General features: G+C 35.4%; 1 protein-coding gene across 7 annotated transcripts in view; it reads right to left on the minus strand.

The window, feature by feature from the left end:
* ITGB3BP (integrin subunit beta 3 binding protein) overlaps positions 1-14395 on the minus strand; it is an 88439-nt gene that overhangs the window by 51891 nt on the left and 22153 nt on the right. For all 7 annotated transcript variants that reach the window (XR_013335641.1, XR_013335640.1, XR_013335639.1 and 4 more), the window contains one exon: positions 5235-5370. Coding sequence is in view for 4 of the 7 variants with exons in the window: in XM_077766133.1 (XP_077622259.1) it covers positions 5235-5370 (136 nt within the window). In the remaining 3 variants the exon portion in view is untranslated. The remainder of the gene's footprint in view (positions 1-5234; positions 5371-14395) is intronic.

Genomic DNA, 14395 nt, shown 5'->3' on the forward strand with positions numbered 1-14395 from the left:
GTGGAGAATGAAGAACCTCTTCAGAGTTAAACAAGAGTGGAGAATGAAGAACCTCTTCAGAGGATCAATTCATGAAAAATAACAATGTTAATGGTTCCTTTTTTAAAAATTCAAAATACTTATATTGGGTCCCATGTATGGAAATGTAATATTCTTAAAATATGTCATATATTATTGAAAAGAAAGGTATCAATGAGAAAATCAGAATTGCTTTTTAGCTACTAAAACATTAATATTTGAGAAGCAGAATGGTAAGTTTTAAAAACTTTCACCCAAATTAGATTGTAGGCCACATTAAGAAGCATTTGGCTCATATATTTCAAACTGCTCATCATATATTTAAATTGATAGTAATTTATCAGCTCCTTTGAAATACATATTGTCTGTTCCTTCTTCCACTTAAAAAGAAATCAGTCTTGCCAGAAATCTACCATTTGATTAGTCTTTTCAAAGAACATGCTTTTGATTTTGTTGCTTTTCTTATTGTCTTGTTTTCTATTTAGTACTTTTTCTTTTTATCTTTTACTATTTTCTTTCTTATATTTTGGGGGGTTCTTTCTATTTTTTTTCCATCTTTTGGAGTTGAATGCTTCTGGGTTTTCAATAATTCTTCCTTTCTAAATATATGCATTTATAAATATAAAATTTCCACTAAGAACTGTTTTAGTATAATGCAGTATTTAGGTGTAAATTTTTCCTGTAAGTTTCCTGGTTTCATTGTCATTCCATTTTAAATATTTTATACTTTCATTATGATTTTTCTGAACAATGAATTATTTAGAAGTTTCTAGGTTTCCAAACAGTGGGCTAAAATTTTTAGAGGACTGACTTTTTATTATTGATTCCTAATTGCAATTTTGGTCAGAGAATTTGACAGCAATTTTTAGTATGTTGAGACTTCTTTGTTCTTCCCAACTTGTTATATTTTTTTTAGAGGGGGGGAGGGGCAGAGAGAGAATCTTATACAGGCTCTGTGCTGAGTGTGGAGCCCAACTTGGGGCTCAATCTCATGACCCAAGCCAAAATCAAGAGTTGGACACCCAACCGAATAAGCCACCTAGGTGTCTTCAAACTGGCTATATTTTTGTAAAAGTTCTACATCCTGCTTTATCATGTGTGAAGTATTATACTTGTTTGACCACAGCTTGTTAAATCACGCTTGCTAGCTGTGTTGAAATTGTTTATATCTGTCCTAAGTTTTTATATCTTTCATCAGTTTCTTAAAGTATTTTTTTAAGTTTATTTATTTTGAGAGAGAGACAGAGAGAGAAGGGGGGGAGGCAGAGAGAGAGGGAGAGACAGAATCCCAAGCCGGCTCCACTCTCTCAGTGTGGAGCCCATGTGGAGCTCAAATCCAGGAATCATGAGATCATGACCTGAACTGAAAATAAGAGACAATCAACTGAGCCATCCAGGTGCCCTTGAAAGAGGCAGTTTAAAATCTACTATGATTTGGGATTTGTGGGTCTCTCCTTATAATCCTGTCCTATTTTGTTATGTTTTGTTTGAGTTTTTGTTTTAGATGTACATAGTTCCAGGATTTTTTTTTCTGGTAGTGACGCTTTCCTTTTCCCACTATGTAAAGATTTCTATTATCTTTAATAACACTTTTTTGCCTTAAAATCTATTTTGGTCTATGTTAATATTCTTATACCAAATATAACTTTTTTAAAGCTAATGTTTGCTTTGTTCTCTTAATCATCCTATGTCTTTTCTTAAAACCTAAATAATAATATTAATAAAAAGAGCTAAAATATGTATTGAAAATTTAAATACATGGCAGGTACTGTTCTAAGTGTTTTTTGTATATTAATCTATTTAATTCTCACAACAATCCTGGGGTAGATATTATTATTTTCCTCATTTTAAAGGCAAGTAAATAAAAACACAATTTTAATCCCAATTAACAGATATTCCATCTGCTCCCTAAAAATTACAAGAATCTTTAAACACTTTAGCTTCTTCCTGCTCCCTCATCAATATTCCATGCCATCACAGTCTATTTGTTTTTGACTCCATCTATCAAATTGTCTTTTGCTTTATGGTCAGCGAAACTTCTCGTCACATTTTTATAATTAGATTTACCAATAGGTTTGCTAATTTATTTTTTCACCACTGTTCTTTGCAGTCCACTCCTTTACTGGGGGCTCAGCTTGCTTATGCAAGTACATGTTTTAGTAGTCCTTTCAGAGAGTATGTGAATGATAAGTTCTTTCCGACTTTGAAAAATTCTTTATTTCATCCTCACTTCCTGAATAAAAAAAATCAGCTGTGATTTTTAGTTGGTATCATTCCACTTCCTGCTAGAGTCTATTGCTATAGATGAAAAGTCTACCATTAGTCTGTCATTCCCTTGTAGGTCAGATGTCTTTTCTCTGGTGGCCTTTAAAAGCTTCTCTTTGTCTTTGATGTTCTGTAGTTTTACCATGATATGACTAGGTGCGGATTTGTTTTAATTCATCCTGCTCAAACTAAGCATGCTATTCTAACCTGGAAATTCCCATCTTTCTTTAATTGTGAAATTGAAATTGTAAAAAAAAAAAAAAGAAACAACCCTGTTGGTCCTTATATTTTAGAAGACTGCCTCAGCCCCATTCTTCATATTTCCTCTTTATGAACCTCCTATTTGAGATATGTTGGAGTTTCTTATTTTACTCATCATTTTTAAAATCATTTTATCATATTCTCCATTTCTTTACCTCTCTGTGCTGCTACAGTCTGATTTCCACAGATCTACTGTCTAATTCACAAGTACTCTCTTTGACCATGCAAATTTGTTGTTTACCTTTTCACTCAATTATTATTAAATAATAAGTCTGATGCATCCTTCCTCTTCACCGAAAGCATAATAGTTTGGAGAAATTTGCTAAGGGGTAGGGGAGGGCAGCAATATAATGATACACAAATAAACATATATAACAATGAGAAATATATACAATGATAAGTAAATAAATATACGTATCTTAAATATGGGTAGGATCACTCACCCTATTTTTGGCCCACATATAGAGTCTACATAGAGGAAAGAATTAGAAACAGATTTTTCTTTCTTTTATAAGTACAGATAGATTTAAATTTCATATTAAGTCAACTGTTCATATAATACATAGTTCAAATGTATATAGAAAGTACAGAGAGTAAGGGGTGCTTGGGTGGCTCAGATGGTTAGGCATCTGACTTGAACCTGGCTCAGGCCATGATCTCATGATTTGTGAGTTCAAGCCCCACACTGGGCTCCACACTGACAGCACAGAGACTGCTTGGGATTCTGTCTCTGTTTCTGCCCCTTTCCTTCTTGCACTTTCTCTCCCTCTCAAAGTAAATAAACTTAAAAAAGAAAAGAAAAGAAATACATAAAGGAAGAGTAGCCCAGGAGGAAGAGTATTTCAGGCTGAGACACCTGCAAGTGCAATGACCTCGTGGCAGGAAGAGGTTTGCACGATTGACAAATAGCAAGAGAGTAAGAGTGGTTAAAGAAGTGTAAACATGGTAAGAATAGTAGAAAATGAGATAGACGAGGTGGTGAGGTATTAGATGATGTATGGCCTTAAAAGTCATGATAAGGTTTTGAATTATATCCTAAGTGTGATGGGAAGTGAATTGCACCTAAAACACCCTTGAAAATGCTATTTAAATAAAAGAGCTTATTTAAGTTGCACCTTATGTTTTGCATATATTTAAAAACTGAGAATTGTTAATGGAAGTTATGGGATCATTTGGAACTTAAATTACTTCATAAGAGTCAGGCTTTCTTATTTCTAAAATGTGTATAAGATGACACATCAGGACAAGCAATGTAATGATTACAAATGACATAATGTGATATAAGATCCTAGAGAATTCTCCTATTTTGAGACTTTTGTATGTGAGATATATAAAACATATGTACAGTTTAATGAACCAATGTAACCACTATATAAGTTAAGAAACAGAATATTACCAGCACTGCAGGAACCCTTGCTATGTGACTTTTTAAAAAAGAGCTTACTTAGTACTATAATCTGTGATAATTATCCACTTAAATGTCAACTGGGATCATGTGACCAGTCTTTTTATAGGCAGAAGGAATGTTCCCTTAAGTCCATATTTAATTTCAATATGGAAATGGAGTAGATATCCACTTAAAATCTATTCACATTTCAGTATAGTGATGTGCCATCTTTAAGGCACTAATTTTAAATTTTAAACAAAAGATATATCAAGTGTATTAAAAACAGGTAGAGCTTGAAGAAAATGTATACATCTTCATACATTTTTGTGAAAGCAAACCTAATAGTAATAGCTTTAAGATAAAAAGCATTTGATTAAAGTAAAATAAAAGTCATTCAAAAGTTTAAGATCTTATTATAGGTTTCATTACAACAAATTGGGTAAAATGAGATTTCTTTGTTTCTGTGTGGCTTCTAGTATATTCTTAGCACTCAATAAATGTTAAACAATAAAATATGAATTAGGCTAATCACAGCACATCTAAAATATATTTTATTAAATTTGAGCCTACTTAGAATTTTATATTACAGAAACTTGACATGTTACTGATTCATGACTTTTTGTAATATTAAAAATTAAACCTATGAAATCTAGATTCATATATCTTTAAAAAATATTTTAGCAATAAACTACCAGGGAACAAGAAATATGCATGGCCAAAATTAACAATATTTCAAAATAAACAATTTCATAGTAAAATTAGGCTATCCTCTAGTGGCAAACTCTACAAATTTTCTGCAAATCCATTTAAAATAGTAAAGGAAAAGAAGGGAATGAAATATAATAAATAAAAGCAAGCTATATAAAAAGAGAAACGAAATGTGGATAAAACTAAATGGACAACATGAATAAAAATAACATTTAGAGGTATCTCTTTTAAACTGTAGTGCAGCAGTACCTGAATTATATGCCCTTTAATTTATGCACATGATGGATAGCTTGTTAAGGGGTGTATCTGTAACCACTATAATTGATAGTAGCTGAAGGCAGTCAGACCATAATTTCTATTTAATGGATGGGATAGTAAGGGAACAAAGTCTGCAGTAGCATTTTAAAATAAGTGCCTAGAAAGTTTACATTTATGTCCAAAGTAGAACCTATATTCTAGCCTTCTTTATGTTGAATTTTTTAAGAAAAAAAGAAAAATCAGCTGCAGCAAGATCCATATATTATTAAATAAAAATTCTGATTTAACCAATAAGTAGAAAAGTATTACAATAAATGGAAAAGAATGTTCAACTAACCATCTGATGGTTCACTTTTGTGCTCTTGTTCTTTAAAGCTTGCAGGAGAGGCAAATGGGCTCATCTGACAAGTTCCCGTTGTTGGAGAGTAAGTTGTAATACTTTTCTTCCTTGTGGTTTTTGAAGAATCAAATGACTGAAAATAAATATTGAGACAAAAATACTTATGTTTGAGAATGCTTTTTAAAATGTGCAAATTTCAAACCAGTATTATTTTCCTTGTTCTTTCTTTTCAGACTTTAAATATACTTCATTATCACCTCCAAAGTGAACACTATTTTTTCAGGTTTTGTAGCTATTTCAGATCTCCGCACTAATTAGGGTATCTCAATTTGATATTTATGAAATTTTAATATTAAAGGTTTACTACCATCTGAGGTGGTATTTCCAAACAGGTTAGAGATGACTGACTCACCAATTATATCCTGACTTCTGCTGTCTGCTAGACCTGAAGTATAATTATGGGGCTAGGCAAGGGAAACTCTTAGAAGTTTCTCTTAGGAAAACCCACAAGAAGTCCTAAGAAGGGTAAGTTCTGTCTTAAACCTCACACAGTTGGGGGCGCCTGGGTGGCTCAGTCGGCTAAGCTTCTGACTTCAGCTCAGGTCATGATCTCACAGTTCGTGGGTTCGAGCCCCGTGTCAGGCTCTGTGCTGACAGCTAGCTCAAAGCCTGGAGCCTGTTTCAGATTCTGTGTCTGTCTCCCTCTCTGACCTTCCCCTGCTCATGCTGCCTCTCTCTCTCAGAAATAAAACATTAAAAAAATTAAAAAAAAAACACCTCACACAGTTGATCTGACACAGTGACTTGTCATAAGGATAACCAAAATAATGTTAAAACAATTGATGGCATTTAAGTCCCTTGAGAATTTGGTCTATAATGTATAAATCCTCTCTGTAGCTTTCTCCTCTGTGTTCCCATATGCCTTGCATGTACCTCTTATTGGAGATAGTATATTTTATTTATTTTTTGTTTTATTTTTGAGAGAGAGAGCACAGGTGTGAGTGCGGGGTGGGTGGAGGGAAGGGGCAGAGGAAAAGGGAGAGACACTCTTAAGCATGCTGGGCATGGAGCCTGATGCAGGATTCAATTTCATGATCTTGAGATCATGACCTGAGGCAAAATCAAGAGTTGAGTGCTTGGGGGTGCCTGGGTGGCTCAGTCAGTTAAGTATCTGACTCTTGATTTTGGCTCAGGTCATGATCTCATCGTTTCTGAGATCAAGTCCCAGGTCGGGCTTTGTGCTGACAGCATAGGGCCTGCTTGGTAGTCTTTCTCCCTCTCTCTCTGCCCCTCACGCTTTCTCTCTAAATAAATAAACTTAAAAAAAAAATTGCCAGCCTAAAATAATCCTTATATAAAAAAAAGGGTTGGGTGCTTAACTTGTAGCTGCCAACTTGTAGCTGCCAGTCACACACAGAGTGTTGGGACACTGAGGCTTTTTCTTTCCAGGAACAGTTTTATTTGTGCCAGTACAGGCTCAGCAGGGTAAGCCCCCTAAAGGCTGAGCCCCTAGTGTGTAAGGGGGCGGGGGGAAGGAAGAGAAGGTTGCCTTTTGTACAATTTTTTTTTCTTTGTCTTCCATATAGGGTAACGTACAGTCTGATTGGGTGGTCCATGTTACAAGTCGTGAGGAACATCGTGCAAGGACACAGAGCCCGGTTGTCGTCTCCTGTCTTGAGGTTTCCACATTTCTTAGGGAGGGGCTCTACCACAAACTGACTAAGCCACTCAGGTGCCCCTGGAGATAGTAAATTTTAGTAATTTTTTACATTTCTGTCTGCCCCATTAGAATTTGAGTTCCTGAAAATAAATGTCATTTCTTCATCTCTGTACTCTAAAACTAAACAATGTGTGATGAATGAATGATGTAAAAGGAACAGTCCAGTAACTTTGGCCAGGTCACTTGTTCATTCGTTCTCATCTAATATGAAATGACACCTGTAGTCTCAGTCACTTAGACTATGCACATTTGGGCCTCAGTTCATTCTGTGATCTAGGCTGGAATGTCCTCTGTCTTATCTTCTCCAGGATCTAGTCTTTCTGTGGTGTAGTTCCTCATTTATGATCCACTTTCTCCTAACACTCATTATCACACTATTAACTGCTTGTTCTTCTGAATTCCTTTTAAATTGTTTTCTGTAATGCTTACTCATTACCCAGCACTTACTAACTAATGTGTACAAAGAAAGAACAAATTGTTCTCTGAACAAACAGCAGAGAAGAGGTCTTAACAGTAGAATGAGTGTTAACAAAAATTGACACGAAAGGGAAAATCAAGGTGGACTGCAGTATTCTTATAGAAGAAGGATTCTTGTGAGGAGGAAAGGTGAAGTTTAGATAAGTGAAAATAAAGGTATGAAAACCCTGAAATCTGAAGGTGATACAGATGACATAGACTGGATTTGGGGGCTAAAAAAAGGCCTAAAGGCTTATGATGTTGCCAACACTGTAGAATTAAACTTTCGTTTGGTAGCTGACCTGAAATAGTTATATAATTCTTCATTGTCAACTATTTTTTATTTCTAAGACACCATGGCAGAAATAGTAGCTGTATCACTTTTTTCAATGATCTTCATATTAGTTCCAGAGTCTATACTTTTTTTTTGTATTGGGGGAACAAAAGACATTCCATTCTTTACTTTATACATCCATAGTTGCCACAAATATAACCAATATCTTTTTAAAAAAGCAAACTATAATATCAAGTTATGACTCTAAAGCAATCTTTTCTGTAAGGTGAAAAGGTTTTAAGTCTCTTTATCAGGTGGTTATTATTACTGCTCCACCTTGAGTTTTCACCTGTTTATATGTATTCAGTCATAAACTATGACATTTATCCAATCCTACCCTACCTTTCCAAGAATTTATTGCCCAGAACTATTTCACTGTGTATGTACAAGAAATGAAAGTCACTACCCTAATGTGCATTTATGTCTATCTGTTTTCCTATTTTACCAAAAATTATTTTTTCCAATTGCAAAATATCCAAACATTACAACTATAGATCATACATTTCTCCTTGAAAACCATTTTCTAGCTTTCATAAAACTAGTCTGTGTGTGTTCGTGCGTGTGTGTGTGTGTATTTTTCCCCTCTCTTTAAAAAATACTGAGGCTTCTCTTCTGCTTTCTTTTTTTGGCCATCTATATTGGTTAAGAGGGAAAATGTCTGTCTACTATTACTATAGAAAGAGGGAAAAATGAAAATCTATTGTCCCCTATTATGCCACTAAATATTCTTCAGTAAATGATACATTTTTATATAACTGACAATTGATATGCACAAAGGCATAATCTTACTTCTCTAAGATTATTTTCCTCTCAAAGTTTTATCAAGGTCCTCTAACTTTAAAACCCTGAAGATGCTTTAAAATGCTCCTAGGACCCATCTAATCCACATCAGGAACAATTAAGAAGGTTGGGATTTCAGGGAAGACTGAGCTACTAAATGAGAAGTCTGGTATTCTTTCCACTCAGCAATAAGGAGGACTAGCTACTAGATCCTATAGAAAACAAAGAAAGAAAAAGTGAGAAGGCTAGATTTAGCTAGAGAAGGGAAAGAATTCAGGATGTGAATAAAATTAAGGAAAGAGATATAAATAAGTCACAATTCTATAATAATTTATAACTGCTTGTAATATTTAGTGACTCCTTAGAGATATTTAATGCCACTGTTAAGAAAAAAGATTCTATGATCAGCCCAAACACCACGGCACATTTTGTAAAGAGATCAAACCTTGTATGTTAGCAAAACTAAAATTTAGGCATTGATTTTTCTGTCCAAAAAAAGTGAATGTTCACTTCATAATTTCAAATAAGTATGACAATCTTCTTCAATATCTTTCACAAGTTGTAACTTGCTTCGTAACTTTGTTTAAAGCATAGTCTACCAAAAAGGTGCCTGTATTCCATTGATTTTCACCTATTATAAACCATCTAGAAAGTACTAACTAAGGGTTCTATAAGGATGAAATATGATGGAAAGGATCTGCTATCATTATTATGAACTATGAGGCCTATACTATCAGTGAAATATTTAAAACTCAGGTACTGTAGGTATGTGGGCAACCAGAAACAAAAGAAAAATTAGGACAACTAAAAGGTATTAATTCTTTATAACCTTACACTGGTTAATAAGGTCATGGGAATGTCTCACCTAAGACATTATTATGCATTACTAGCACTATTATGGAATTTATATTAAAACACTCTAAACTTTAGCTCTCTCAGGGACTTTTTGCAATTTGGGCCCACAGTTCCTAGAACAGTCCCAGAGATCAACTAACTTCTTATCAGCTGCTACAATTATCATCCTTAATGGTTCTAATAAAGTTGGTGTTTTGTTGTTATTTATAATAGTAGTTATGGAAACAAAAGCACTTGGCATTAATCTCTGTGATCTTACCGGGGTAGCGGAGAAAGAATATAACCAATATATTAGATCTGTGGTGATGGAAACATTCCATTTCTTGATTGAGTGTTTGATATACAGGGGTATATACATTTGTTAAAACTCACTGGGTTGTCCACTTAAGATATGCGGATTGCACAATATATAAATTTTATTTTGATGAAAATATTTTATTTTTTTATTTTTTTTTTTACAAATAGTTTATTGTCAAATTAGTTTCCACATAACACTCAGTGCTCATCCCCACAAGTGTCCTCCTCCATGCCCATCCCCCCTCCCCCCCACATCCATCAGTCCTCAGTTTTTGTCAGCATTCAAGAGTCTCTCATGGTTTGCCTCTCTCCCTTTCCCCCACCATTTCCGCCCTTCTTCTCCCCCTTGTTCCTCCGTCAAGTTCCTCCTAATCCTCCTATACATGCAAACATATGATATTTGTCCTTCTCTGCCTGACTTATTTCGCTCAGCATAACACCCTCAAGGTCCATCCATGTAGCTACACATGGCCAGATTTCATTGTTTCTCATTGCCATGTAGTATTCCATGGTATAGATAAACCACTTGATGAAAATATTTTAATAGGAGGGGTGCCTGGGTAGCTGAGTCAGTAAAGTATCCGACTTTTGGTTTCTGCTCAGGTCATGATCTCATGGCCTTGTGGGTTCGAGTTCCATATTGGACTCTGTGTTGGCAGGGTGGAGCCTACTTGGGATTCTCTGTCTCTGTCTCTCTTCTCTCTCTCTGCTCCTCCCCCACTCACACTGCCTCTCTCAAAATAAATAGACTTAAAAAAATTTTAAGAGGAAAAATAAAACATTGGCTAAAAAAGTTGATACATCAGTGTTTCTATTTGTGTTCATTATTGTTCCACAATTTTAAAATATTAAAATATTAATTTTAATATATTTTTTATTATTTATATCTGAGGGAGAGAGAGAGAGAGAGACAGAGTGAGCGGGGGAGAGTCAGTGAGAGAGGGAGACAGAATCTGAAACAGTCTCCAGGCTCTGAGCTAGCTGTCAGCACAGAGCCTGACACGAGGCTCGAACCCAAGAACCGCGAGGTCATGACCTGAGCCAAAGTCGGACGCTTAACCAACTGAGTCATCCAGGCGCCCCTAATATATTAATTTTAATATTAAAGATAACACTGTTCTGTTATTCTCTTAAACTATAATCTTCAAGAAGATTTTAATGAAATGTTTTCAGGGCTGTTTCCCATCATTCCTTCATATCTCTTCCTATTCTTCAGAATATAAAGCGAATTCCACCCCAAACATATTTTTGTCTGTTTATTCAAGTATGATTTACATACATTAAAATGCACAGAGTTGAAGTTTTCAGCTTGATGAGTTCTGAGAATTGTATACTCTGATGCAACTATTACCTAAGATAGAGAACATGCCAACCATCTCAGTTTTCCTTATACACCTGTCCACTCAATTTCCACTCCCTAGCCCAGAACTGCTTTCTCATTCCTATAATCATAGATACTTCTGCCAATTTTTGAACTTCATATAAATTAAGTATGTAACTTTTGTCTTTGGTTTCTTTTGTTCAACATGTTTTTGAGATCATCTACATTGTTGCATGGGGTTGTTAGTGCGTTCCTTTTTATTGCTGACTAGTACTCTGCTGTATACCTATCTGTTCTTTCTGATACCTTCCTTTCATTATGGAACAGCAAAAGACTGTGCTCCCTTGGGCTTTGGTGACTCCATTATGAGGGTGTGTTTATTTGATGGTTGATTTTGCTGTACTGGGTACTGGTTTTCCTTTCCACTATATTTGTGCTATATGCTGATCCTTTACCATTTCTCTTTCCCCCAAACAAACACAATGAACAAATAAAGACTTACTGGTGCTTAAAACAATTAAGGAACATACAACAGTTATACTCCCTCATACTTGTCTAACAAGAGAGACAAATATAAGAAGCAACAAATATAAGAAGCAACAACCAGCAGAATTGAAGGGAAAAATAGGCTCAGTTGGTAGAGCATGTGACTACTGATCTCGAGGTCATGTGTTTGAGGCCCACATTGGGCACAGGGAGGGAAGGGAAGGGAAGGGAAGGGAAGGGAAGGGAAGAAGGGAAGAAGGGAAGAAGGGAAGAAGGGAAGAAGGGAAGAAGGGAAGGGAAGGGAAGGGCAGGGAAGAAAAGAAAAGANGAGAAAAGAGGAAGAAGGGAAGAAGGGAAGGGAAGGGAAGGGAAGGGAAGAAAAGAAAAGAAAAGAAAAGAAAAGAAAAGAAAAGAAAAGAAAAGAAAGAAGAAAAGAAAGTCTCAAATCAATAACCCAAACTTCCACCTTAAGGAACTAGAAAAAGAGCAAACTAAACTCAAAGGAAGCAGAAGAAAAGAAGTAATAATATTAATATTAAAAAGAAAACAAGTGAAATAGAGGATAAGGAGATAGTGAAGATTAACAAATCCAAAGTTTGGTTCTTTGAAAAGACAATCAACAAAACTTTAGCTAGACTGACCAAGAAACAACAAAAAAGAAAAGGAAAAAAGGAAAAAAGATTAGAATTACTAAAATCTGGAATGAAGAGGAGACATTACAACCAATCTTGGAGAAATAAAAGGTATTATAAGGGAGTATTATGAACAACTTTATGTCAACAAATTAGATAACCTAGATGAAATGGACAAATTCCCAGAAATACACAACTTAGCAAGACTAAATCATAAAGAAATGGAAAATCAGAATACATCAACAGCAAGTTGGTGGATCAACTGATTGGATCAATATTCAAAATGCTTTTAACAAAGAAAAGCCTAGGACCAGAGAGCTTCACTGGTGAATTCTACCAATATTTAAAGAAGTGATATCAATCCTTCTCAAACTCTCTCCAAAAATAGGGAACAGTCTGTAACTCATCCTATGAGGCCAGAATTACTCTGATACCAGAACCAGGCAAATACATCACAAGAAAAGAAAACTATAGACTAATATCCCTTGTGAATATAAATGTCAAAATCCTCAACATACTGGCAAACTGAAACAAGAGAATAAAAAGAATTATACATTATGACCAAGTTGGATTTTGCCTGTGAAAATAAGATTGATTAAAACCAATCAGTATAATACATCTTTTAATGAAATAAAGGGGGAAAAACACACATGATCATCTCAACAACAAAAAACATCAGAAGAAAGATTAATGGGGAATTTTATTATGGGTAGATCAGGCTGATAACCCCTGAACCCAATAATCAGATCATTTTGTACTCCTGAAGGGATGCAAATGGGAAGTACATAGATTTTTGATGAGGTATTCTTATAAAAAATTTGAACCAGAATCTAATCAAGCCTCCAACTTTAACTACCAGTTTTACAGGAAATACGAAGAATAGAGAAATCATTGGGGTGCCTGGTTGGCTCAGTTGGTTGAGTGTCTGACTTCGGCTCAGGTCATGATCTCACAGTTCGTGGGTTCGAGCCCCACGTTGGGCTCTGTGCTGACAGCTAGCTCAGAGCCTGGAGCCTGTTTCATCCCTCTTTCTCTGACCCTCCCCTACCCATGCCGTCTCTCTCTCAGAAATAAATAAAACATTAAAAAAAAACAAAACAGAAATCATTTGAAGGACACTGCAAGAAAAGAATTAACTAGCTCCAGAATGTGGAATATGCCTATAAAACAAATACCTCAGATTTTTCAAACAATAAATTACTGTACAAAAAAAATAAGGTGAAATTTAACAAGATTTAAGATCTATAAGAAACATTACAATGTATAAAACTTGTTTGGATCCTGATTTTTTTTAAGTTTATTTATTTAAGAGAGAGAGCGTGTAAGCACACCAGTACGTGTGCAAGCAGGGGAGGGGCAGAGAGAGTGAGAGAGAGAATCTCCACGCTCAGCTTGGAGCTGACGTGGGATTCGATCCCACGACTGTGAGATCACGGCCTGAGCCAATATCAAGAGTCTGACGCTTAACAGACTGAGCCACAGGCGCCCCTGGATCCATATGGAAATGTGAATATGGACTGGGTAAAAGATATTATTAAGGAATTACTGTTAATTTTGTAAGGTATAATAATGGCACTGTGGTTTATGAAAAAAGTCATTATGTTAGAAATGCATATTGAAGAATATTCTGATGAAATGATATGTCTGGAACTTGTAAAACATTCCAGGAAAAAATATACAGATACATAGGTTACACAGGTACACACATAGGTACGTATACATATATAAACAGATGAAGCAAAATTAGCAAAATGTTAATAATTGTTGAAGATGGAAGTTCATTACATTATTCTATTTTGTTTATGTTTGAAAAGTTCTATAATAAAAAGGGAAGGAAGAAAGAAGGGGAGAGAGGGAGGGAGGGAGAGAAGAAAGTAGATTTGAGCCAGATCAGTAAGTAAGACTATAGAAGGTGAGCTATACAATCTCCAACGGCCCTGAAATTCAAAGTTCTATCTAATTCCAGGAGTCAGCAGAAGCCTTGTCTCAGAGAGATAAGACAAGTTTAGGTGCTCGGAATAATGAGACTTAGAAGTGTCCCACCAATAGTAATGGAGTAATCCAGCCTGGGCATCCGTTTCTAAATTAACAAACCTCCCCCCAAACTTGCACTGTCATTCCTTCTAGCAGCAAGCCTACTGAGTTGGCCTTGGTAGGAAGTATGTTTCTTCTCTTCCCACCTCTATAATCTGTTTCTTCCAGTCCTCCTCAGAGGTGGCCTGAATCAGACTAGGTATATGATCAGGGGGCCAGTTATCCCTATAAATTCATCTGAAC

Source organism: Crocuta crocuta, unplaced genomic scaffold (assembly GCF_008692635.1).
Source record: "Crocuta crocuta isolate KB4526 unplaced genomic scaffold, BGI_CrCroc_1.0 scaffold155, whole genome shotgun sequence".
NCBI classification, from domain to species: Eukaryota; Metazoa; Chordata; class Mammalia; order Carnivora; family Hyaenidae; genus Crocuta; species Crocuta crocuta.